This window comes from Ambystoma mexicanum, chromosome 8 (assembly GCF_040938575.1).
Source record: "Ambystoma mexicanum isolate Mex_15411 chromosome 8, UKY_AmexF1_1, whole genome shotgun sequence".
Lineage (NCBI taxonomy): Eukaryota > Metazoa > Chordata > Amphibia > Caudata > Ambystomatidae > Ambystoma > Ambystoma mexicanum.
The window spans coordinates 398,485,114-398,511,455 of record NC_090929.1 but is presented as its reverse complement, the minus strand read 5'-3'; the positions used below and the strand labels follow the sequence as shown (position 1 = coordinate 398,511,455).

The 26,342-nt window shown below is 48.2% G+C and overlaps 1 protein-coding gene across 5 annotated transcripts in view; it reads right to left on the bottom strand.

Moving 5' to 3' along the window:
* CDK5RAP2 (CDK5 regulatory subunit associated protein 2) overlaps window positions 1-26,342 on the bottom strand; it is a 2,172,192-nt gene that overhangs the window by 816,891 nt on the left and 1,328,959 nt on the right. For all 5 annotated transcript variants that reach the window (XM_069609888.1, XM_069609889.1, XM_069609892.1 and 2 more), the window contains 2 exons: window positions 13,990-14,041; window positions 11,455-11,663 (listed from right to left, as the gene is read on the bottom strand). In XM_069609888.1, the coding sequence (XP_069465989.1) occupies window positions 11,455-11,663; window positions 13,990-14,041 (261 nt within the window). The remainder of the gene's footprint in view (window positions 1-11,454; window positions 11,664-13,989; window positions 14,042-26,342) is intronic.

The following is a 26,342-nucleotide window of genomic DNA, read 5'->3' as shown; positions in this document are numbered from 1 at the left end:
GTCCGCATACAATCAGAGTTTGTATCTCATCCCACCCCCCCACATGAAAGAACAAGTTACTCTCTTACCTGGTAACGTTCTTTCGATGGGATGGTCCGACGACGTATTCCATATCTATGACAGTAATCACCACAGCTGTGCTGCTTCGGAAAGTCTTCGGCGTCTGCGTCCTGTGTCGATGACGTTGATACGCCGTCCTCTAGGACCTCCTCCGACGGCCGGCGTCACTGGATGATACAAGTAGGACGCACAACGCCCATAGCCTCAGTGTTTGTTTTTTCCCCAGAGCGTGTGGCACCAGTCTTCTGCCATTCTGACCACACAAAGCCTTGCGGAAACGTAAGCTGCAATAGCATAAGAAATTCTGTAGCGGGGAAGGCAGGGAAGGAGCGATATGGAATACGTCGTCGGACCATCCCATCGAAAGAACGTTACCAGGTAAGAGAGTAACTTGTTCTTCGTGGGTATTGGGTCCTCGGACGTATTCCATATCTATGACAGACTCCCAAAGCAGTACCAATGCAAGGAGGTGGGAAAAGAATTTAGAAATTTAGAATGCCCAATCGAATTGCGGAGTAAAGGACTGCCTTGCCAAAGGCCAGATCCTGCCCACGGATGGAATCGAGGGAGTAGTGACATACAAAAGTATGGACCGAAGCCCAGGTGGCTGCATCACAGATGTTACGAATAGGAACACCCCTCTGTAAGGGCAGTAGAGGAAGCCATACCCCTGGTAGAATGGGCCCGCAAGCCGACCGGTGGGTCCTTACCCGCCAAGCAGTAACACTCAGAAATAGCTAGAATAATCCAGCGAGACAAAGTCTGTTTCGTCGCAACTTGTCCCAAACGCTTTCCAGCGTAACCAATGAAGAGTTGATTGTCCACTCTGACCCGGGACATGCGTGAAATATAAAAGCGTAACGCTCTCCTAGGATCAAGCCTATGGAGCCTCTCCTCTTCCTTACCAGGATGTGGAGGAGGATAAAACGCTGGAAGAACAACCTTCTGGCCTAAATGAAATTCTGACACCACCTCCGGAAGAAAGGAAGGACGAACTCTAAGGACAACCCTGTCCTTATGAAACACGGTGAAGGGTGGCTTAACTGAAAGTGCTGTAACTCACTCATTCTGCGAGCGGAAGTGACCGCAACCAAACATACAGTTTTAAGAGTTAACAGTCTCAAAGGGCATGAATGCAAAGGCTCAAACGGAGCACCCATCAGAAATTTGAGAACAAGGTTCAAATCCCAACAGGGCACCTGGAAAGGTGACGGAGGGAACACATTAGTGAGCCCTTTCAGAAATTGAGAAATTAAAGGAATTTTAAAATAGGAACACTTCAGACAAGCGCTTAAATATGGACAGCGCCGCCAGGTAACATTTAACGGTACCCACTTGCAAGCCCCTGTGGGCCAAAGAAAGCAAAAAAGACAGAACCATGGGAATGTCACATGCAAAAGGATCCACATTCTTAACCCTGCACCAGTCGTAGAACATATGCCAACGGCAACGGTACAGGGACTTTGTTGCGGGCCTTCTGGCCGAGAGCAACACCTCCATCACGACTTAAGGGAGGTCCCAATCCTTATACCTCAACCTTTCAGAAACCAAGCGTGAAGGTTGAGGGATCTGACCTCTGGATGGAGAACCTGACCCCCCCCCTCCCGTGAGAGCAGATCGTCTCGGTAGGGAAGACGACGTGGAGGGCAGATGGACAAGTCGAGAATGTCCGGGTACCTCGTCCTCCGGGCCCACGCCAGAGCAATGAGGATCATCCGGGAACCGAACCTCCGTAACCTCCGCAGTACTTGCGGGATGACGGGGACTGGAGGAAAAGCATACAGCAGTGGGAATGACCACTCCACCACGAACGCGTCTCATAAGGCTCCTTTTGGAGGAAATTCCCACGAGCAGAACCTCGCGCACTTCCGGTTGACACTGGAGGCAAAGAGATCCACTTGAGGGGTCCCCCAAAGGGCAAAGATCTCCAGGAGAATCTCCTGAGCCAACTCCCACTCGTTAGAGATCACGCTCTGCCTGCTCAGAGCGTCCGCCGTCTTGTTTTCGTCTCCGGCCAGATGAACTGTCGAGATCGAAACTTCCTGCTGGATTGCCCAGAACCAGAGCTGCATCTCCTCCCTGCACAGAGGAAGTGACCTCCCCCCCCTTTTGTTGAGGTAGTGCATGGCCACCGTGTTGTCCGTCAGGATCAGGACATTCTTCCCTCGCACAGTCGGCAGAAAAGCCTTCAGGGCTAGCCTGGCGGCCCTCAGCTCCAACAGATTGATATGGAGTCTGGACTCCGATGGAGACCAGCGACCGCTGACTGTCAACTCGTTGGCATGAGCTCCCCATCTGGTGAGGGACGCGTCCGTCACAATCGTCACCTCTGGCCAGGGTAGCCAAAATGGAGCCCCCCTCATCAGATCGTCTTCGACGGCCCACCACAGAAGGTCCTGGGCGACCGAGGACGGCATCTGAACAGGGTCCGACATCCTGCCGGAGGACTGAGACCCCTGGAGCTTGAGTGCCCATTGCTAAGATCTCATCCGCAACCTGGCCTCTGGCACCAGAAGAATGCAGGAAGCCATGAGGCCGAGCAATCTCAAGAACTCGAATGCTGGGAGACTCTGGGCAAGCTGAAACTTGTGCACCATCTGTTGAATGTGATGAGCCCTCACCTGGGGAGGAAAACACTGCCCCAGGGACGTGTCGAGCACTGCTCCGATGTAGTGGAGCCTCTGAGTTGGTGTAAAATGGGACTTCTTTAAGTTGAGGGAGAAGCCCAGCTTGTGGAGGGAGTGGCAGGTGACTGACAGATGATCCAGGACTTGCTCGGGAGAGTGTGCCCTGATCAACTAATCATCCAGGTAGGGGAAGACGTGAATCCCCCTTTCCTGAGGTGTGCTGCCACCACTACCATGAGCTTGGTGAAGAACCTCGGGCGAAGGTCGATTCCAACGGCAGGACCTCAGGTACTTCTTGTGCTTTGGATGTATTGGCACATGAAAATAAGCGTCCTTGAGGTCGAGAGACAACAACCAGTCCTGAAGTTGAAGGGCCTGGAGGACTTGAGAGAGAGTAACCATCTTGAACTTGTCCTTCCTGAGGAATTGTTCAATCCGTGCAAGTCCATGATGGTTCTCAATCCCCCATCTTTCTTGGAAATAAAAAAATAAGGGAAATACCATCCCTTGTTACTCTGCGCTACAGGCACCAATTCTATGGCGCCTTTCTCCAGCAGGGACTGAATTTCCTGCGCAAGGAGCGGATCCGGGCTCTTCAACGAGAGATTCCCCAATGGATTGTCTTGAGGCCTCTGCCAGAAAGGAAGACAGTAGCCGTGGGTTATGATCTCCAGAACCCACACATCTGAAGTAATGGCACGCCACTCTGCAAGATGGTGCGCCAGCCTTCCCCCAACCGGCGAACCATGGGACATGGCCTCATGACTGAGCTGAAGCGGCTGTGGCATTGCCCGAGGGCAAACAGGCAACAACCCGAGCGGACTTGGCAGCTCGAGTACCTTGTTTTCCACCTCTGGCACTCCTACGGTGGCCCCTTTGACTGGCAGCTCCTCTCGCTTTACCAAAGGATGAGTAATAACGAAAGGAACCTCCCCTCCATTGCTGTCCCCTAGGATGAAAAGGCGGAGGTTGGCGAACTGCAGCACCCAATGACTTTGCTGCAGCCTTGGAGGTCTGCAACCTCTGAAGGCTCTTGTCAGCCTTGCTGCCAAAACGATGTTCCCCGTCAAAGGGCATGTTGAGGAGCAGGGCCTGCACATCAGGAGCAAACCCCGACTTGCACAACAACGCAAACCTGCGTATTACGGTGCCCGCCGCCATGGACCGGCTGACGCAATCTGCCATGTCCAAACCCGACTGAGCGGCCTCACACATGGCATCCTTGCCATCCTGAACCATGGCAAGGAAACCATCCCGTTCGTCCCCTTCGGGAATATGTTCAGCTGCTAAGGAAACATTTCCACAGAGTGTGCGTGAAACGCGACAAGGCACATATGGAGATGGACGCCTGAAGCGCCATACCCCCTGAAGAAAACACTTTCTTCGCCCAGCCGTCAAAACGCTTGTCGTCCCTATCAGGAGGGATGGTGGGATACAATGCCTGCTTTGCCGGGGCCGTAGCCACCTGCACCACCAAACTCTCCGGAGTGGGGTGCTTGGTCAAGTAGCAGGAGTCGCTACTGGCTGGGCGGTATTTTCGCGGCAAAGACTTGCCTACAGCCGGGAGACTCTCCGGAGCAGTCCAAGCCGCCGCCACCCTCCTCTGTAGAGCCATATGGAACGGCAGTACCGGGTCAGTTGGTGGACCTTGGTCGAGGATATCCGTAAGGTCATCCTGAAGAAAATCCCCTAGGGGAGCAGACTACCCCAAGTACTCAGTGACCCTAGACATAAGGCGCCGGTACGAGGAGTCGGCATGAGTGCCAGGCTCAGGCCTACAAAACTCCACCTCCGGAGAGGTGTCCAGCCCACTGGCGTCGTGCAGGGACTGCCGCAGGTCCTCAATTTGGCTATGGCCCGAGAGAATCTCGTCTGGCACCGTATCAGGAACCATGCCATCATCAGAGCCCTCATCCACCTCTGAAATAAACTCAAGATGACGGTATGAAGGCACAGAATGTGGAACAAAGCCATGCTTGACCTTGGCCAGAGCCTTTCTAGGGGGTTCCACCGAGCCCCGGGGTACCCCTGTCGAAACAGCCTCGAAAGGCGTTGAGTGAATCGACGCCGAACGCGGCGTCGACAGCATCGATGGCGTTGACACAGGCCTCGAGGCCGGAGCCCCGAGCGTGTTCCTCGACAGCCTGGGCGACCACCGGCGTCGACGACTTCCTTGAAGACACCACAGGTGCATACGGTCTTGAGCGCGTCGAGGACCGAGACCTGGAACGGGCATGACGAGAATGATTCCCCTCGTCAGAGCGTGACCTCTCCCGGGAATCGTGCCGACCACCCGAGCCCGAAGGCGTGCGAGCGGTTTCTCTCGACCGATCACAGCCGACCCCACTCGTATGCGCGGACGGACCAGTGCCCTGCGATTCGAAAATCGCTAACATTTTCTTCCCGAAGGAAGCCCATTCCTCCGGCGTCGCATGCTTGGTGGGATAAGCGACCCGCCGACGGGCAGAGTCCTTGGATGAGGACGGGGAAGGCGACCAATGACAGCGCTTCTGGGAGTGCCTCGAAGAGGCATAGGAGTGGCGGGACCGACTCCGGGACCTAGACCCACTGAACTTCCGACGACGATGCGGAGAGTCGCCACTCGAATCGTCCGTCGAAAACCCTGCAGACCTCGACTTCCGTGGCTTGGACACCTTAGCTACCGACAACTTCTTCTTGCGCTCCCGCAAGGCTTTGGACATGAGCGACTGGCATCCGTGTCATGGGCCTCCCCGAGGCACCAGAGGCAGGCGTCGTGCGAGTCTGTCACCGATATCTTGGACCCACAGTCCCCGCACTTCTTAAAGCCCGGACGCGGGGTGCAAGACGAGGTAGACATCTTCACGAAGAATATACTTCACAATACGAACAGGTTCGAAGAACCGAGAAAGAACAGAAACTCCAAAGAGTGGAGGCGCGCCGAGATCGCCGAAGCGAACACGTTTGCGGAAAAAACGGAACTGAGGCTACGGGCGTTGTGCGTCCTACTTGTAACATCCAGTGGCGTAGGCCGTCGGAGGAGGTACTCGAGGGCGGCGTATCGACATCATCGACGCAGACGCCGAAGATTTTCCGAAGCAGCACGGCTGTGGTGATTACTGTCATAGATATGGAATACGTCGGAGGATCCAATCCCCTCGAACCTTCTATTCTCTCTCGGCTAGGGTTTCCAAGGAGTGCACGAAAAGTGCCCGGGACAGTGGGCACCCCTGCCTGGTCCCTCTGCTCAGGTCAAACCAGTGCGAATTTCCCCCGTTCACTGCCACACATGCCCTCTGTGCCAAGTAAACCAGCACTGCTTCAAGAGGGGCCACACCGCCCTGTCAAAGGTCTTCTCTGCGTCCACTGATAGGAGTGTAGGATCATCTGGTCCGCCCTGGGCCTCGTTTATCAGGTGTAATGTTTTCCTCGTGGTATATGCCCCCTCCCGCCCCTTGACAAAACCCACCTGATCAGAGTGAACCAATCTGGGCAAGTGTACTTCTAACCTGGCTGACAGGACTCTGGTATCTATCTTTGCATCTATCTTTAAAAGGGAAATGGGGAGATAGGAACCGCAGGATCGAGGGTCACTCTCATCCTTCAGTATTACTGTGATGAGGGCCTGGCCAAAGGAGTCCGGGGCTCTGCCTGTCTCCATGATGTCATTAAATAACGTTGTCAGAAAGGGGAGCAGGGCTGGCAGAAAGGATTTGTCAAACCCGGAGGTGAAACCATCATCTCCAGGAGCTTTCCCAGGCCGAAGACTGCCTATTGCAAGCTTTATCTCCTCCCCCGTGATGGGGGCATCCAGAATCACTGATTCCTCCTGCCACAGCGGAGGGAGGCGGAACTCCAACATAATTCTCAATCTCTACCTCAGTGGAAGGCCCCTCACTTCAGAATAACCCCTTGTAGAACGAGGCAAAGGCCTCCTACATACGCTCTGGTGCGACCTCAGTCAGCCCCTCCCCTCCAACTATCTCTTAAACTCATCTCTCCGCACGTTGTCCCCTTAGCCTCGTGGCAAGAAGAGCATCCGCCTTATCGCCTTTTTTTTTAATAAAGTTTCTGTTTAAGAAATTGTAATTCACGGGCAATTTTCCATTCCTCCAGCAGCCTCAGTACCTCCCTGGCTGTCCTCGCCCCCCTCAAGCAGCCCTCACTATTGCTGTTGGGCGACTGTCCACGCATCTCTGAGGATCTTATTCTCCCTCAACCCATTTTCAATAAGGGCGCATTTCATCTTCTTACGGACTCCCTCTCTGATTAGTGTACCTCTCCACGTGGCCTTTGCAGCAACCCAAATTGTTCTCTTGCGGACTTCCCCTGTATCATTGATTTCGAAAAATTCCCTAACTCCCCCCTCCATTTCTTCTTTTAGCACAGGGTCCTTCCACAGAGACTCATTGCACAAACCCTTTAGAATTCCGAGAGCAGGGACCACTCCAAACAATATCACAATATCGACTGAAACCATTTCATGGTCCGACCAGCTAACTGGATGGATTACTGATCCCAGGGCGAGAGTCTATCCTTGTCGACGCGGGTCCGAGTATTAGGTAAACCCCCTTTCCTGTGGATGGAAGTGGCTCCATACGTCCCGAAGACCATATAAGTTTATAGTTCTATCTAGTGCCCCCCACTGTTTCTGGAGGTTCCTGTCCCCCTGCGTTCTTTTTAACTGCCTGTCTAGATTGGGATCCATCCACATAGTGAAATCTCCCCTGACTATTAGATGCCCCAGTCCCTCGCTCATGACTGTCTCTAGGGTTGTCTGTAGAAACCTCCTTGGTCCCTGGTTCGGGGCATAGATTGTGGCAAAAGTGAACCTAATGTCTCTATCAACCGAGACCAATACTGCCCTCCCCTCCGAGTCTGACCATATGATATGATATGGCATTTATACAGCGCATATAGACAAGTGTTTCAAGGTGCAACCATACCTTTGTGACCTTCCTTCTGAGACTTCTCTGGAGCAAAATCCCGACCCCACCTTTCCTAGTTATTCCAGAGCTCCAATACTCACCCCCTACCAGCCCACAGGGGATCTTACACTCCTGCCCCTAAGGTACTTGGTCTCCTGAATGAATAAAATGTAAATTCCGGACCTTCTAAATTCCCTTGCAAACAGTGACCTCTTGGCCGGTGAGTTAAGACCTTTGGCGTTCAGTGTACATACCCGTAAATCATCACCCATTCCCATTAGTCGTGCCAGCCATGGTAAACTCTTGTGTTGAAACCACCCTTGCACCTCAGAGTCCACCCCCTGCCGTCATCTCTAAAAATTTCACAAGCGAGCATTTCCAAAACCAAGAAGCACACTTTAAAGGCCACACCCAAACCTTTCCCCCACCTCCCCAAACCCCTATTCTTCCCTCCTTTAGGCATCCGGTCCCTTCCAGTTAACTTCACTAGCCAGGTTCCGAACCACCAAACGAGCCGGCAAAACAGACACCCGCTCTTCATCCCCACCATTTTTGGTGCCCGCCCACCCCCCAGTGCTTCAAACATGAAAAAAACAACACAAACCTCCCTTCCCTGCACCCGCCACCCCCCCCCCCCAGTCCATATGAAAAACAACCTAGCCACATTCTCCTGCAACTTCAAGTTCCATCCCCCCCTGGGATCCACAGTGGGATTAGTCCCTTTCCGAAACATTACCATCTCCCCTCCAACCTCCTCTTAGACTGCGTTCAGGACCTGTTTGACGGTGCAGTATTTAACTTCATAAATTTCCTTGAGGCAGGGATTTGTTTCCTGTTCGGGCCATTAATACGCCATTGTCTATCCCCTACATGTCTCCTTTGGCAACCGGGGGTCGACTCATCACCTCCCAGCAGTTCTCCGGAAACTCTCCATCTCTTCTTCTATCACCATTCCTATACTTTAGACCATCTAGTTCAAAAGAGATAGAGAACGGGAATCCCCATCTATATCTGACTCCTTTCTCTGTCAGCCACTTAGTTAGGAGCAAGCCCATTCTTATCTTTGCGAGAGTGAGGCAGGACAGGTTCTGAAAGATGGTGATTATTGCCATTCCAATGGTCACCGGACCCTCAGCCCTTGCCTTCTCCAGTATTTTAAGCCTATCGGGATAGTTGTTGAAACTTGCCAGGACCGATCTAGGGCCTCTACCAAGCCCCCGGCTCTATGCACCCTTACATTTTTTTGGCTCATCAATCGAGTCATCACTGAATAGGAGTTTTGTGACGTCATGTATTCTCTTCCTGAGGTCCCTTTCCATCTCTCCTTCCATCTCCGGTATTCTGAAAAATCAGAGGTTATTTCTCCTTTCGTGGTTCTCAAAATCTTCCATCTTAAGAACCATCTCTGCCTCCCTCCTTTCAATTTCACCCACCCTCACGTCCATTTGGGTCTCAAGGGTGTCAAGGGAGTATTTATTATATTCTACTGTCTGAAGTTTCTCCTCCATTTTGTCGAGCCACACATTAACCTTGTCCACTTTACCCCCTATATCAGCCCTCATACTTCGTATCTCCTCCAGCAGCGATGTTACATCCCTCTGTTACCACTGAGTCTTCTCCTTCCACCGCCATGTCCTTCACTAAAATGCGTCCCGTATGATCTGGTCTACTTGGGTAAGCAAAGCGAAGTTGCCCAACGCCACCACCTCCAGCTCTCCTCTTTTTAGAACTCGGCAGGCCCAGGTGTTTCTCCAATCGGGGGGCCTGGGGGGTGAGCACCACTCACGGCCAGGAGAGCACACGCCCCTGAGTCAGGGGCCCTCACCTTACGTAAGGTCCTTCCAGTAGGGAACCGAGTGTAGCCTCAGCTGCTGTGCCTCATGTTCTAGGGGGCGGGGGGGCTCAGTCGTTGCATGATGGTATTCTCAGTCACCCTCCAGCCCGGCGAAAGTCCCTGTTGAGCGTCCAGGGGGGCCTCCCACGTTTATGGTGGAGCTCTGGTGGACCAGATTCACTCCCTCCTGGCCTTCAGACTTCCCCACGTGTTATTGCCCGCACTGCTGCACTGTTGCAGGCTGGAGCCTGCTTTGTAGTTACTGCTCCACCAGAGAATGGTCCTCTGGGTTCATGGGCTGCCCAGGTCACTTCCCTCAAAGTGGGCCGTACCGCATGCAGACACCAATTTCCTCCCAGTGCTCGAGAAACCCTGTGTGGGTGCTCCTCTCCCTCCTGACTGTCCTTGTTCGTGGGGGCGGATGGAGTGGGGGGGAGGGGAGTGTCAGGAACCAGTCCCTCCGACATTATAGCGCAGGTCCGACTGTATGCTGGCCTCTTCCCTCGGACACGCTTGCGGGGCATTCCACTTTCGTTTTCACGTACCATATCTGAACCGGCCGAATCGCACCATTTTTGGGGCCATGCACGCTTCGCGGGGTCCCTGATTCCTGTTCACCTGTCTTGCCTCTTCTGAGGGGGTTAGAGTGGGGGCACACTCAGTTTTTCGGGGTCCAGATGACTGAGGCGTACGCTTAGGCTGCCTCCATCAGTGCCCCCAGGTGGCTGATAGCAATTTGTATTTCTGACATACAACTGTATGCCTGTAACCCATACAAATGTACAGAGCTCCACTGCTTCCTAGAGACAAGTTTGCTAAATAGACAAATAAAAAGAAATAAGTAGAAAGTTGAGATCAAATACAAATTAATTAGGGGTCAAAGTGGAAAACAGATACAGAGCATAAACAGAATCCAGAATGGAAAAAAGGCAAAATGCTATTTAAAGGATACGAAGACCGGGAACGTAGGAGGAAAGGGTTAGGGCAGCCATTAGTAGGGCCCAAGAAGGCCAGTGCCACCAAACACATCTGAAAAGCAAATTTATTGGGAATAGTGACAAAGGTTAAATAGAGATGCATGTATTCCAGGAATGAATCAAGTATTCTGTGGACAGAGAAATAGAAGAATTTGCCCAAAAAAAGACCATTAACATAAGTAATTTCACTACAGAATGACAAGCATTCCAATAGTGGGAAGAACCGATCATTTGGAAGACAGCAATTTGAGCAAAGAGTACAGGTGCATAGAGAGCTAAGCAAGATAAGGATAGAACCAGTCAAAGAGGAAAGTGTAGGAAGTGGGAGTAAGAAAATGAAAAATGCCTTCATGTGGTGTAAAACAGTCAAGACAACGCATTAAACGTGGTGAAAGAAAAAGCAAGGACTAGCTTGGCCTAGATCTGACTGGTGTTCTAGAGATCCTGTAAAGTGGGTATCCAATGATTTTAGCCAAAACGTTTTAGTGGAGGCATTTTTTACCAAAACCAAATCACCGAAAAAATACTGATTTTATATATATATATATATATATATATATATAATACACACACGGTTGGAGGTTAAAACAGAGGGGGAGTTGTGGGGTAAAAACTGAGAAATTGAGGGTTTTGGGGGCTGAGCCCCACAAATAAAAAATACATTCAAAAACAGTATATTTCAGTGATTTGGTTTCTGTAAAACATGCCTCAAATAAAATGTTTTAGGTAAAATCACATAGAACCTCTAAAGTGTTGCCCTTAGTTGAGTTCCCTCCATTTCAAAGTGAGCCCGGTCAAGAGCAGTCCTGGAGGTAAAGAAGAAAATAAGCCCCCACCCAGTGCAGTCATGCGCAGATAAAGGGCAGGAACATGTGGAAGAAGAGGGTTTGTTGCGAGTTTGATGTAAACTTCTGCAAAAAGATACAGGTGTTTGTAAGGACTGGAAGTAGCAAGCCCTGAACCAGAGACAGGACCACACAAGCATCATCAGCACTAGTTTGCAGGTTATAATTAACCTTTGTCTCCAGTAAATGATCTGTAGAAATTACCTTGAGAAAGACCTTGGGAAGAAAGAATGTTTCGTTCATGCTCTCTCTCCAATGCATCCTGTATAAGCTCCAATGACTGAGCAGGGGATTTTTCTATCGATTCATTATCAGACATGTCATGGCAAATTGAAGGAACGGGCACTTCACTTTCTAGTTGCTGGTTCAGATGATAGGTTGTAAGAATTGAGTTGCCAATGCCCTGTTGGTACCTGTTGAAAAAACAGAGTTCAAAACAGTAAGCATAAGCAGTAATAGAAAAAGCATTATGTTACATTTATAAAATCCAAGAAAATGTCCACCCGTGATTTGTAGTCTAAATACTTTTGTAGGCATGAAAATCCTACAACAGTAGGAGCATGTTACTTTAAACCATTGGCTTATGGAAAAGGGACATGGAAAAGAGAAAAGACCCATACAATGGCATGGCGTCGATGTGTGAATGCTTGGAAAATCAATAGTACAGCTATTGCGTGTAATTGTAATATCTCCTTCAGTCATCAGCTATACATCATCATTATATATATATGAAGTAACAAAGCAATGTCACCATTTGGGGACAGAGGGAGAGCTAGGGGACGGAAGAGGTTACTGTAAAATGGTTTGAGATCAGATGATATTTAAATAAAGAAACTGGAGAGTGGCTCTTTGTTAGTGAGGCTGTGCCAAATAATCTCTGGTGAGAAGAGGGAGGAGATCTTTCATGGGTGGAAGAAGGAGGTGTCCATGAAGCTAAACCAAAACACACTCAATGTGTGGGCAATGCAACAGAGCAGCCATGCTACACTCTAAATGGAGGGGCTGGTACCAAAACACTATTAGTCTCATACACATACACTATGAAATAAACAGACACACACACAAACATGCCTATATAGTATTGCATAATGGGTAAAGTACTTCAAACTACATCTACAAAAGCAAATGTATAGCAAAAGTCAAAGAGATAGGACAATGATTCTACTTCATCCCAGGACATTCAATACAGAGACTAACCTAACAGCTGAGTGCTATTGCTAGATGTATCCTAAACAGGAGTGAGGGAAGAGGCTAGAACATTATATGAAACAGGCTCATACAGACCAATATATGAAAAAGGATGCTGCATGACTGCACCCCGCAAACTGCAAGGGTGGAAGTTAAAACTCTAGAGTTTAGTTTCCAAGTTCCTCTAAACGCTAATCATATTCCAGTGGTATTCCCTCCCATGTGGAGAGGGTATCGAAGGATTGTACCCAGTGAGCCTGCATGATTGGAAGCTATCACTTTAGGTAGTGGCGAACCACAGTGGGACAAATACAGGACAGCTGGAAAATCTTTCCTCGCCGATATACGGAAGGTCAAAAGGAGACCCTATTCGAGAGGGATCACATCATTCACAATATAAAGTAAACATCAAGATAGAGGGCAAGGAAAGAAAACCCAAAGTGGCTATTTTGTTAATTGGTGTGCCCATTGCCTACAAGAGGCTGTACCATATTAGGATAACATTGGGATCGATCTGGTCAACATTAAACATGAACAACACTTGGGTACAATGTCAGAAGATTTAGAAAAACTGGCAAAAAGTCCTGACTAAGGCATTACAATGAAATACATAAGGCGAAACATCTATATGATAACGACTACCCGAACATTGATTTAAGTCAGAAATACTGGGGTGTTCAGTGATTGAATCAAAGCGAAAAACTTAATTGTATTATTATGACTTAAGGTGTTTTTCATGGCTAGTATTTGTATGTCTAGATTATTTGTTCTCACATCCGTAGGTGTAATCCCGATAGAGATGGCCGGGTTGTTTTGTAATATTTGAATTTTGACCTTTGTTGATTTATGATTTTGGATTTATGTCTACATAATTAATTCAATTCTGTTTTTTGCACTATTGGATGCAATTTAGTATATATCTTTAGATGTTGTGTAAACAATGGTGTCATTTTATAAAAGTATGTGACCTCGACCAATGAGAAGATGCAAAACAGTGAAAAGAATTGGTTTATATTTATTGTCCAATGGGAACAATTGCTAGTAATTATCATATAGAACAACAGACAGTAGGTACACTTGGAATTACAGTACTGTGCCCGACTAGGTCTCAATGCACCTTTAGAAAATAGAAAGAATGTAACCAGTACTTGGTACTGTAACGCCTTGTTTTCCTTTTAACACAGTGAACTACAGTTATATAATACAAGCACATACTCTAAGCAATAGCATTGCTCATTTTCTGTACAAAAAATACACTTGCTTTATTCAGCAGCACTTTCTTATTATGTTAATCTACTACTCTAGTTAGTGAAAGGTTATTTTTCCTCTGACAATGTCAGTCTTCTGCATCACCGGTGAGGCAGGTTTCAATATCTAATGTTCTCAATACGGTTTAATGACTTGCTCTACTTCCAATAGCAGTCAAATACACATACTGAATTTGTGCCGATGTAAGCAGTTGATGCCCATGACAACGAAGGCTGATCATACAACCAACTCAATTCCTTTCAAGTTTACCTTCAACGGTTCTACGTTTAGAAACTGTCTTACCCATTTTCCAAATCATAAATCACACTCCCTTCAGGGTCGGACACATCATCTCCTGTAAAAATAAAATAAGTAGCTTGAAGGAATAGCATCCTCAAAATAAAGTAACTACTTTTTAATAAAGTACATTCTTGCTTAAGTTAATGTCAGTCTGGAAAAGTGTTGGTGATTTAACAACAAGGGTGGTGTTCTATATGGTCTACTAAACCAATTAAGAAAAAAATAGTTTCATTTATCATCCCTCAGCGGGAAAAAGTAATCTTGCTCAGATCACAATCACACAGTTGAGAATTACACACAAAAAAGCAGCCTAATACTGAAAATATAAAAGGGTACGCTGTACTGCAAATACTTTATAACAAACCAAATATGGAACTGATTCTCAATTAAAACATTCCTTTTTATACTTTGCACAACAGTTATATGCTACAAATTATGTATTATTTATGGTGCTTTGTACAGTTTCAGAGCACAATAAAGATATGTAAAAGATGAGGGAAGGGAGATGCGAGACGTTACCAAGGTCAGAGGATGCAGACATCATTCAAAGCTATACCTAATGGCTGCATTCAGGATACAAAAACAAAACCATGGGTGCAACCAGGGTCACAGAGATATTGCAAATATTTGGTATTGAGAAGTGTGTGAGAACACAGACCGTCAGTGTCATGGTAAAAACACGCTGAGTAGCTAGCACCTATGGAACTAACACTATAATCCATCATGCCAGGGTTAAGCATATATCTGCAGTAAAATGTCATATCTGCTTTCATTGCCGTTGTGGCAGCAGGTTTGGCAGGCAAAACGACCATTCCCAGCAGCCTGGGTGGCTAGGCACGAGCTCTTGTAACCAATCGGAGCAAGCCCAGGCCATACCCAGTCTAACCAGCATGTACACGCAACAAGAAATCCTCGCTCGTGCTATGGATGTCAACCTGAACGGTCATGATCCCATAGAGCTCCCGGGAGTCAAGCTACTGCGGGGCAAAGCCCATGCCTGAGAACCTACAGGCCCTGCTTACAATACAGATAAGTAATGCGGACCTGCACTTCATGTTTTTTGTTGTTCCGAGATCACAAAGAGGACTAATATTACTTACAACTTGTGGGGTGCATGGCGCTTTCAGCTTTAGAGTGTATGTTAGGAAGAATTCTCTGTTTAGGCTGAATTTCCTAACCTAGTGAGTCCCCCAGCAGCTTTGCTGGATTTTTGGGGTTTATTTTTTTCTCCTGCCAAGAGTGAGATGGGGTCTTTTACTCCATAGGGCTTCATGTGTTTTTGTGATATGTGTTACACAGCACCCTCAGTGCAGTGACACAGGGGTGTCATAGTGACCCCCCAGTATAGACTCCATACCCTGGGACTGACTACTGTCTCCCAGGGCATGTAAAGTCACTATTGACTTTACTAGTCTTAAATTCTGAACAGAACCAGTACAAATCATCATATTGTGGACGTACTAGCTGGGGCAATTCAATTGCCCCAGGGTCTGTTAGTCGAGGGGGCACGTCTCCGTCCCCCCTGATCGAGTTTTGGCTGGTGGCAGTGGATACTACTTTTTATATTCAACCGCAAATATTTTCCTATGGGATTTCCCATTGTTTTAGGCTACTATCTTTATTTAATTATTTACGGTAGCCTCGAACGTACCGCCAGTTTATTTAATTAATATTAATTCTCCCGTTGGTATTTTTTGCCAAAACTTGATTCTAAAATGGCGTTTGTGTTCTCTTCTGTGACTCCAACCCAAGTCGAGCCCTTTGTTCCACTTTTTGGCGGGCTTCTCCACAGAAGCCCTCCAAAGTGGTGCCACTCTGTCTGGGGTACTTAGGAGGGATGAAGGGGAATTTAGGCACCCTGGACTGAGTTGCCTAGTCAAATCAAGTCGCACTCCATTCTGATTGGCCCAAGTGGTGAGCCGGCCGGCTCACCACTTAGCATGTTTGAGTGACAGCTAGGCTGAGTGAATGGGGGTTTGCTGCATAAAAGCAGGGCTTTGGGGACTGGAACTTCAGAAGTCACCACAGGACCTAAGAATCCGACGAGGGAGAAGAACCGACCTGCCACGACACCACCACCGGTGGAGCCCTGCTGGACCGTCTCACCACTTTTCCCAACGACAGAGGAGATCTCCCGCCGGAGAGTCTTCTTCCTTTGACTGGTGGGGATAACCAGTTTCACCGTCTTATCGCCTTCCCGACGTACCTCGTGGCCGCCTTGCCTGTGCCAAGCACCCCGGCAACCGGGGTACCACGTTTTACCATGACCGCGAAACAAAGGTACCACCTTTAACCGGAAAACTCCGTGGCTGGTTTCTGCCCTGGTAGTGCAACGACCTTCATCTTTCCTCCAAGTCGAGATCTTCTCTTCCCCTGGACGACGCCGCAACTTGCACCCACTACCAGGAAAAACTGCCACTGCTGGAGGATCCTTCCCACTTAAGGTACCGTGTCCCATCTGGCTTCCCTTGCTACCGACTGTACGGGGTAGATTTAGCCCCCGGCTTTCGAACCTGGGTCAGCCTGGGACACCCTGGCTAAACTTTCCTAAGCCTCCCTAAACTCTTTTCCGAACCCTCTGCAAGACTTTCTAAGCCTAGTGTAACTGTGTGATCTTGGGCGCATTTGTGCTCTGCTCTCTCTAAGAGGGGGCCCAGCCTTTGGACTTTGGCTCACCAGTGACTTTTGCTCTTCTGCCTTGCTAATAGTGTTCCTGAATCTTAGAGTGGTGTACCTTTCCATATTCTGTCTTTTTCCCTCCCTTTCTCACAAACCTATTGCAGTGCCATCCAGTGAAGCGCTCACCTCTGTATGAAAATAAGTGGTGTTTTACAGTGACTTATCTGATAAGGAAAAAGGGGTGTATATATCAGAATAGTAATTGTGTTTAGAATATTTTACAATAAGAGTGCTGGAGTGTTTTCAACAGTGTGTTTTTAAATAAATAATTATATACTTTGATACCAAAGCTCTGGTCAGTGTTTGCTTGTATTGTTCTATCTGGGTGCCTATTGTGTATACTTTGCGTACTGCCTAACTCTTCTTGAGGGAAGTCCGACTGCTCAGCCACAGCTACCAGGTAAATCTTGGTGGTACAGACTGCTACCAAGTGGGTTTACTGCCAACACCTGTAGTCTTTAATCTTTTGCAGTGGTCCCTAAGGGAACTGCACATGTTTCTGCCTAACAGTGAAGTGGGGTAAAACTAACGTGAATTCAAATCTATAGAACTAGTTAACTCAATAGCGATTATATTCTTGGGCACACAGAATGCAATACTAATCGTAGCTTTGTTTTTTAGTTTCTGGCCGCAGAAGGTGAATCTAAAACGCAGCATTCAGCAAAATGCCTCCAGAACACAGCAACTTCTGAACAAGGCAATCGGGGCGTTTGAGATCCTGCTAATCTAAGCTAAGTACTTATCTTGGTCATTGATAGTTTTTAAATTGTTTTGGGCACACGAATAATCTCGCACTTGTGAATGCGAGCACAACGAAGGAGATTGTTGCACAAACAGTGTGTGGGACTTTTCTAAACACATTTGCACAAGTTGCCTAGGGCCAATTTAGGTTGAGTGTGTTATGGAATAAGGCAGTCTGTTCTGCCTCTGTAAGCAGAATGGTACACCAAAGTAAAGTTGAATGGGGTAATGCAACGTTCTCTACGCTCATTGTAGTGGTGAGGTAATGCAAAACCACAGACAACGTACCTTGCATAAAGTAATGCGAAGTGATTTCCCATGTTCAATCATTCTTGCATGAAGTGTGTTTCTAATGTGGGCTATGAATGGTTTCGGAGGTAACAATTGAATGCATGAGTGTATGTTATGCTGACTTCATTCAAAAAAGAGGATCTGCATCATTCAAGGAGTCGAGGAGCATTTTTCCCTACAGCCCTGTTCCTATCCATAAACTCTCCCTAACCCTCTTTCTGGTGTTCCTACCACACGGTACCCATCCACTGAACTAGAACCTAACCCATCTTTCCCCATCTGGAAAGAGGGATGTTCAGCAGAAACATGCTGGTGCCCACTCACCCATCTCGGGGAAGTGATGCCCCCCCCCAGAAAAATAACCTCAAGGGTGAGCAACCCGGATTGGAGTTGGAAGTCTGAGGCTGAATTGTTCAAAGGAGAAAAGACGGAGAAAAGACAGAAAAAATAAAATGTGGTATTTTCTCCCCTGAACATTGTAGCCACAGGCTTCCAACCCCACCCCCAGCCCCACCTACTTTGTGGCAGCACACTTCGCTGTGTGCTGCCGACTCGCCGTGTCCCTGCAACGCCTGTTCCCTTTCACGTTGGCGATCAGGAACCGGTGCCGCACGGTCCTTTCCTTTTTCTTACTTTGTTCGGGATCAGCTGCGGGGGACACCCCTACATCCCCATTCACTTTATAGTGAACAAGAGTGCAGGGGAAACCCCCACAGTCTTTGCCACCGAATGGGGGATTTGGTCGAACTTTTCGGCCGTTAAGAATTTTCGAACGGACGAAATTCGGCCAAATCTCCCATTCAGGGTTTTTTATTTGGGCTTTTTGGATGATACCGAGCAAACCTACTGAAGATGAATGCAGGGGCACAGAGTGCCTATAAGAAAGGTTTAAACAGAACGAGAGTCCCAGGCAAGAACAAACTGGTATGGGGGAGACTGGATGCACAAACCCTGCAAAACAACTTAACAGTGGGGATTGTGACAAAAAAGATCCTTGCTCAGGGGTCTCTTCTGAAGAAAGATAACGGCCAGATACCACTTCTCAGTGTCAATGTGTAGGCCCGGCAGGATAAGGAGGGCAGAAAATCCATAACAGAGGAGGTGGGAAAGAAGAAAGGGTTAAGATCCCTATCCCGACAACAAGCTGAGAATTTAAGCCACCTGCAGGTATAAATGGACTTGGTGGCCAGCCTCTGAGCCAAAAGGAGTACATCAAGGATGTACCTCAGCCGCCAATTATTCATTTTTTATAACACGCTTAACACAGGGGACCCGTCTCTAAGCGTGGTACAGGGATTTCAAACGGTGTTGCTCTGTATTGTCTTGCTTCCAAGACAAACGCGTGGCCACTGAGCTATTCCCCTGCCAAGTTTGAACATTCAGGCTGCTCCTGCTCGGTGGAGGACCCAGCCCACTAAGTGGGAAAGCAGGGCCCCCCTTGCCAGGAGGTGGCGGGGAGGGCAGATGGACATGTCAACAAGCTCCAGGTAATACACTCTAGGCCCAGTCTGATGCAATCCGAATCCACACAGATCCAAACAGCTGCAGTATCCAGAGAACCTGCGAAAGGAGAGCGATCAGCGGGAATGCATGGAGGAGATTTAAGTTCCACTCTATCCTCAATGCGTCTCCCAGAGCACCCTGCCAAGGAAACTCTATAGAACAGACCAAGTGGTACTTCCTGTTCCCATTGGCAGTAAAGAAGTGCACTTGATGGGTCCCCCAAAAGGAAAGGATCACCTCCAGAATTTCCCGACAGAGCTTCCACTTGTAGAAGATTAAAGTCTGTCTGCTCAATGCATCCACTACGATGCTCTCCATCTCAGCCAGATGGGCCTTCTTTAGAGACAAGTTGTTGTCCTCATCCCAGAACCACAGTCCTGTTGCTTCCCGACACAGATGCAATCACCCCAAACCACCCTGTGTGTTGAGACTGTGACATGGCCAACATGTTGATTGTCAAGACCAGCACAGTCTTTCCCCTCACAGTGGGGAGTAAGGCAATCCGTCCGGCCTCGTTACCTGCAACTCCAGCAATCTGATGTGCTCCCGGGGTTCTGTCGGAGACCAGCGTCCACTCAGTGTCAGGTCTAACAGTTGAGTGCTGCAGCCCTTCAGGGACATGTCCATTACCACCATAAATTGTGGCCAGGGTTGCCAAAGCAAAGTCACTGGAGCGACCTCATGTGTAAGTGGTCCTCCGGGCACTCTGAAAACAGGTTCTGAGACTGAAAGACAAGAACATTCTGGAACATGTTTACCACGCGGTCCTATGCAGGGAAAAGCATGCCCAGGCAAGTGGCCAAGATCGCTCTAATACATCTGAGTGGCTGGGACTGCAAAACATGGGACTTCTTGAAATTCAGGGAGAAGCTTAAACTGCGCATCATGCTGCATATCAGAACAGATGAACCAACACCTGGTCCATGGTGCAGGCTTGGATAAGTCTGTCATACAAGTATACTTTCCCACCTGAGGCGCCACCAACAGTTTGTTGAAGAAACAGATGAAAGACACTACTATTGTGAGGGCCTGACTACAAATCCTAGGTAGCCCATGTGAATGCAATGAATGAGCACATGGAATTAGTCGTCCTGTAGACCCAGAGGTACCTGGCAGCACCACAGTTCAAAGATCTGGGACAAGGTGACCATGTTGAACTTGTACATGCGCAGATAAACATAAAAGCCTCAGATCAAAAATAGGACGTAGGCCTCAGTCTTTTTTCAGAACAAGAAAGAAAAGAGTACCAACACTTGCCTTCATCTGAGCGGGGCACAGATTCTACAGCACCCTGCGACAGGCGATAATGGACCTCCCCCAGAAGATGGGTAGTGTGACGAATCACAGTTATTTGTCCCTTCTCCCCAAGGGGGACCCCCCCCCCTATAGGGACAAGGAGTCCCATTCCAATGAGGAACTCCCTAAGCCAACTACTGTAGCACTGTAGCTGCATACATGGGACTGCCTGCTAAAGTAAATAATGCAGCATCTTTATTTTGGCTGCAGGCAATGTAAAAAGAAACCAAACTGTGCAAGAAAAGGAAGATGTCCCTTTAACAAGAGACACATATTTAACTGACGGGTTGAAGAGGAAGAAGAGAGCCTGATGCGCAAGGGAAGCCCCCTAACATAATTAGGTCTTGTAGAGGTGAAGCAAAAGCAAGCCACGGAGCCCACGACTCAACGAATCAGAGAACACTAGTACAAGACGCCATTGATATCAAAGGTGATCCAAAGAGATATCAAGAAATGTCTGTATTACAGAGAAAATCTATAAACACAGAGACATTCCCTTGGTCTACTTAAGTTAGTCAAATATAGTGGTAGGGTCAGATAGTGCTAGTTTAGACAGAGGACATTTTTACTTTTGACTTCCTGAGTGCTGACAAGCACCTTTACTTTCTTTAGATAGGTACAGAATTCCTTCTAGAAATATGGAAAGTTAGGCCTTCTACTTATAAGTTTCATTAAATATTATGATTTATGTCTTCTGCATGTCCGTCTCCTCCTTCCGACCCGCCACGCTAGGTGGAAGTGATGAGCTGAAGGAAGGTGGTCGGGTAGACACTTAATAAACAGGAGGCAATAACCCCTTAAGGCGCAAGCATCGGAAGTGTTGCAATGTCACTCTTAAGTGAATAGGGCTATCATCCCACCCAGCTGGGTGAATTGGATGAAGTTTCACACTGTGACAAATACCTAGATGTCGTCACTGCGCACCATGGGCGAGCCCCGTCCCATGAGGCCAGCAACGTGAGGCCGCGTCCCAACAGCCCCCCCTGGGGGTGGGGCAGATTGGGAGGATCTCATGGGGAGATATTCCTCATCTGGGGACAAGGACGAACATCTAGGCGTAACGCGGTAGGACCAACTCCAATACACTCCTCATGTCTCCACGCATACAATGCACACTAACCTAATAGCTCATCACCCAATGCATATATGTAAGGCAAGAAGAATATCACCTACTGAGATGACGAAGAGTCTACAACTTAAGCGAATCTTATGTGTCCAGGACTGAGACAAGGAAGAGGTGCAGAATCATGAAGAGTCTCGGGAGGATAGCTCAGGGGCAACATGCTCACCTTGGAAGCAAGACGACACCGAGCAACACAGGTTCGAGCCCTGGGTCCGCGCTTACAAACCTCTGGGTATTAAGCGCATTATAAATATATCATATCAAGAATGCTGCAGTGAGCATTCTAGTCGTCCGCGAAGGCCTGTTAAAGAAACTGACATACAAATCAAAGGAGTCGTCCCTCAAGCCATCACTGGAGGAGCTGGCAGGAAGGCCACAGTTCGGTGCATGAGATTCAAGAGGCGAAAGACTGGGATGCAGTCAGAGGGTCAGAAGCATCTCAGCGAGGTTCAAGCTGGGAGGACCTTGCTGGGAGCTGGCAAAGCAGTTACCTGACGGGAACATTAAGGCGGACCAAACAGTCCACAAGTCAGGAGTGAGGACTGAAGGACACCAGAAGATGTGCGCAGAAACAGCAGAAGACCCGAGTGCAAGTCCTAGGACAGACTTGAGTCCAATGAGAGGGTCCATGAAGGTAGGGGAGGCCTGGACCGGCTGGTAGGGACACAAGGGAGTCGTATGTCACAAATAAAAGGTACAGAGAAGCCAAGAACAGTGGAGGGGTTTTAAAGGATCCCATTTCATAGAAAGAAACATTGGGCAAGTTGAGAAAGACTTTCTGAAGAGGGGCTATCCTAAATCCCCTAATTTTGAAAACAAGAATATGAAGACTTTCCAAGTAATCTTCTTAGTGTCAGTATTTGGCAGGTAAGTAAGCACCACGGAACAGAGAGAAAAGAGAAACAGCGGTCAAAGACGCACACCAAAAGAGAATAAGTAACCAAGTGCATCATACTTGTGGCAGTGCTTGGCAGCTTAGTGAACCAGGCCTGCCTGCTAATCGAAGCTGGGAAACACGAGGTTGGGACCTGCAGCTAAGAAGAAGAGGAGAAAGTTGAAACAACTTCCTTGTGGCAGTACTTGGCAGGCTAGTGACCTAAGTGGGCCGTGTTAGGGAGAATGCTCTCTTTAGGCTGAATTTCCTAACCTAGTGAGTCCCCCAGCAGCTTTGCTGGATTTCTGGAGTTTGTTTTTTTCCTCCTGCCAAGAGTGAGACTCTTTCTCCCACTCTTGGACATGACTCATGGTGTTCCTTTGAATGTTAATGTGTTTTATGGGCTCCTTTACACCATAGGGTCTCATGTGTTTTTACTATGTGTGTTACACAGCACCCTCCGTGCAGTAACGCAGGGGTGTCATAGTGATACCCCAACCATAGACTCAATACCCTGGGACTGACTACTGTCTCCCAGGGCATGTAAAGTCACCATTGGCTTTACTAGTCCCAAATTATTAACAGAAACCAGTACAAACCATCATATTGTGGACGTACTGGTCAGGGCCATTCGATTGCCCCGGGGTCTGTTAGTCGAGGGGGCACGTCTCCGTCCCCCCTGATCGAGTTTTGGCTGGTGGCAGTGGAAACTACTTTTTATATTCGACCGCAAATATTTTCTTATGGGATTTTCCGATTGTTCGAGGCTACCAACTTTAATTATTTAATTCTCATAGCCTCGAACATACCACCAGTTTATTTATTTAATATTAATTAGCTGGTTGGTATTTTTTGCCAGGACTCGATTCTAAAATGGCGTCTGTGTTCTCTTCTGTGACTCCAACCCAAGTCGAGCCCTTTGTTCCACTTTTTGGCGGGCTTCTCCACAGAAGCCTCCAAAAGTGGTGCCACTCTGTCTGGGTACCACAGGGGGTGTGGGGGGAGGTCTAGGCACCCTGGACTGAGTTACCTTGGTAACTCAAGTCGCACTCTTGTGTGATTGGCCCAAGTGGTGAGCCGGCCGGCTCACCACTTAGCATGTTTGATTGACAGCTAGGCTGAGTGAATGGGGGTATGCTGCATAAAAGCAGGGCTTTGGGGACTGGAACTTCAGAAGTCGCCAGAGGACCTAAGAATCCGACGAGGGAGAAGCTGAGCCAACCTACCACGACGACACCACCGGTGGAGCCCTGCGGAACCGACTCACCACTTCCCGACGACAGAGAAGATCTCCTGGCTGGAGAGGCTTCTTCCCCTGACTGGTGGGCACAACCAGTTTTTACCTTCTTTCTTCGCACCTCAGACCGGTTTGTGGTCGAACTGCCCATGCCAAGCACCCCGGCGGCCGGATAGCCACTCACCACTGAACCGCGAATCAACGGACCGCTCCTTGTACCTGAGAAACTCCGCGGCTGGTTTCTTCCCTGGCAGTGCAACGGACTCCTGTCTTCCTCCACGACGAGATCCTCTCTTCCCCCGGACGAAGCACTGACCTGCATCCGCTGCCAGGAACAACTGCTCCCGCTGGAGTCTTCTCACCACTTTAAGGTACCGTGTCCGCCAGGCCTCCCTTTCTAAAGATTGCTTCAAGGTAATAATAACCTCTTAACCTTCTGGACTGGGCTGGCCGCCTTGACCCTCTAACTGGTCTCTTTCTTTGGTCCAACTCCTTTTTGAACCTTTACAAGACTTTTGTGCACTGCAACCGTGTGACCATGGAGACATTTCGTTTGGATCCTCTGAAAGTGGATCCGGCCTCTTGAACTCTAACTTCACGGTTTTACTTTGCCTTCCTCTCTTGTTATGTTCTGGTAAAAGTGTTGGGATCTGTTTCAACTTGTTTTCTGCTTTTCTCTCCCTTTTTAAAACAAACTATTGGAGTGCCATCTACGGTAAGCGCTCACCACTATCTGGAAATAAGTGGGGCTTTACTTAAGACTTGTCTAATATTCTTTGAAGGGAGTGTATATCTTTTAGTGACCGTGTTTTTGAATTGCTTACTATTAGTGCCTGTGTGTTTTTCTAGATGTGGTTTTTAAATAAATAATTATATCTCTTTTACACCAAGCCCTGGTCAGTGTTTACTTGTCTATTGTGTTCTCTTGACCTATTGTGAATACTCTGTATACTGCCTAACTCTTCTTGAGGGAGGTCTGACTGCTCAGCCACAGCTACCAAGTGAATCTGTGTGGTACAGACTGCTACCAAGTGGGTTTACTGCCAAACACCTGTAGTCCTAAACCTTTTGCAGTGGTCCCAGAGGGAACTGCACAGGTTTCTGCTTAACAGGCCGTACTGGGGGAAGCCTGGGCCGAGGACCCTATGTTTTTGTGAACTGTGTTTCTAAGAAATCCTTAAGTGTAGAGGCCAAGGGAAGGGAGTCATTCACCCTGGTTTTAAGTGGACTTATGAAAACAAGGATACCAGGAGAACGGAGAATGGAGTCATACTCCTTGTTACTGAAACCAGAAAGGAGAAACCTGTAAAACGGCATGGGGAAGGGAGTCATTCCCCTGGTTCTGTGTGGAACTGTGTAAGCCTGAATACCAGGAGAAGGGGGTCCTTCTCCTGGTAGATAAAATCAGAGCAAAGGATCAAGTAAAGAAGCCTGGGGAAGGGAGTAATGAAGACTTTCCTATAAACCTGCTGGGAGGGACCTCCTTAGTAAACTCAATATGACCATCTCCTTCACTGGAAGAGGCATAGTGTGCTCTGCCCAGGGAATATACCCCCTCCAGGCGATGCTGTTGATTAACACCATAGCAAATGAAATAGCAGTGCACGGGGTGGCAGTTAATGCAGACATGTTTGTATACAGGATATAGGTCTTAGCAAGAGTGGTGCCTGAGATAACACAAACAGAATGGAGAGTACCTTCTGACTTTGTTTTCCGCCCTGTGGCTGCCCCCGAGATACAACCAGGAACCATCCTCTCTCTAGACTTACAGGGAGTACAAGTGTCAGCTAAACGTATTGTGGTGGTGGGTCTGGACACACAAGGATGCGAGTGGCGAAGTGTATTATGCATAGACCCAAACATAGCGCTGCGTGATCTGACAGACGAGGAGCTGTTTAATGACAATGATGGGGACATATGCATGCCCTGTGACATAATGGTTCAAAACAGACAAGTGACAAACCCCCTCATGGCCATTGTCATGAAGACATGCAACAGGTACTGACAAAACTGTACCACTAACCCTCATGATGTGGGGCTCTTCCAAGAAGTCACGCCAGTTAAGATAAAACTGAAGCCTGGTGCAGTATTGCCCCGCATAAAACAGTACCCCCTGTCAAGGGATGCAGAGGAAGGAATAAAAGAGACAATACATGCACTAATCCAACAAGGCATCATTGTGCCATAATATTCACCATGCAATACAGCGATTTATCTGATAAAAAAAGCAAAGGGTGGGGCTTGGAGAATGATACAGGACTTACGCCCAGTAATGACTTCATACAAAAGGCGTTTCCCCTTGTCCCCAACCCCACATCCATTTTGTGCAGCATCCAGAAATTCGCCCACTTGCCTCACGGTGGTAGACTTGAAAAATGCTTTTTTCTCGGTACCACCGGACCCAGACTTAATACCTGACTGCATTTACCCTAGGGGGGAAAAGATACAAACATTGCAGGTTACCACGGGGATACTGTGAAAGCCCAAATATTTTTAACTGGTTATTACATGAAGACCTTGCCAATATTGATGTTACGAGCACGGTAAAACAGTACGTAGATGACCTTTTGGTTTGTGGCGAGAGCGAGGAGCAGTGCAGAGCAGACTCGTCA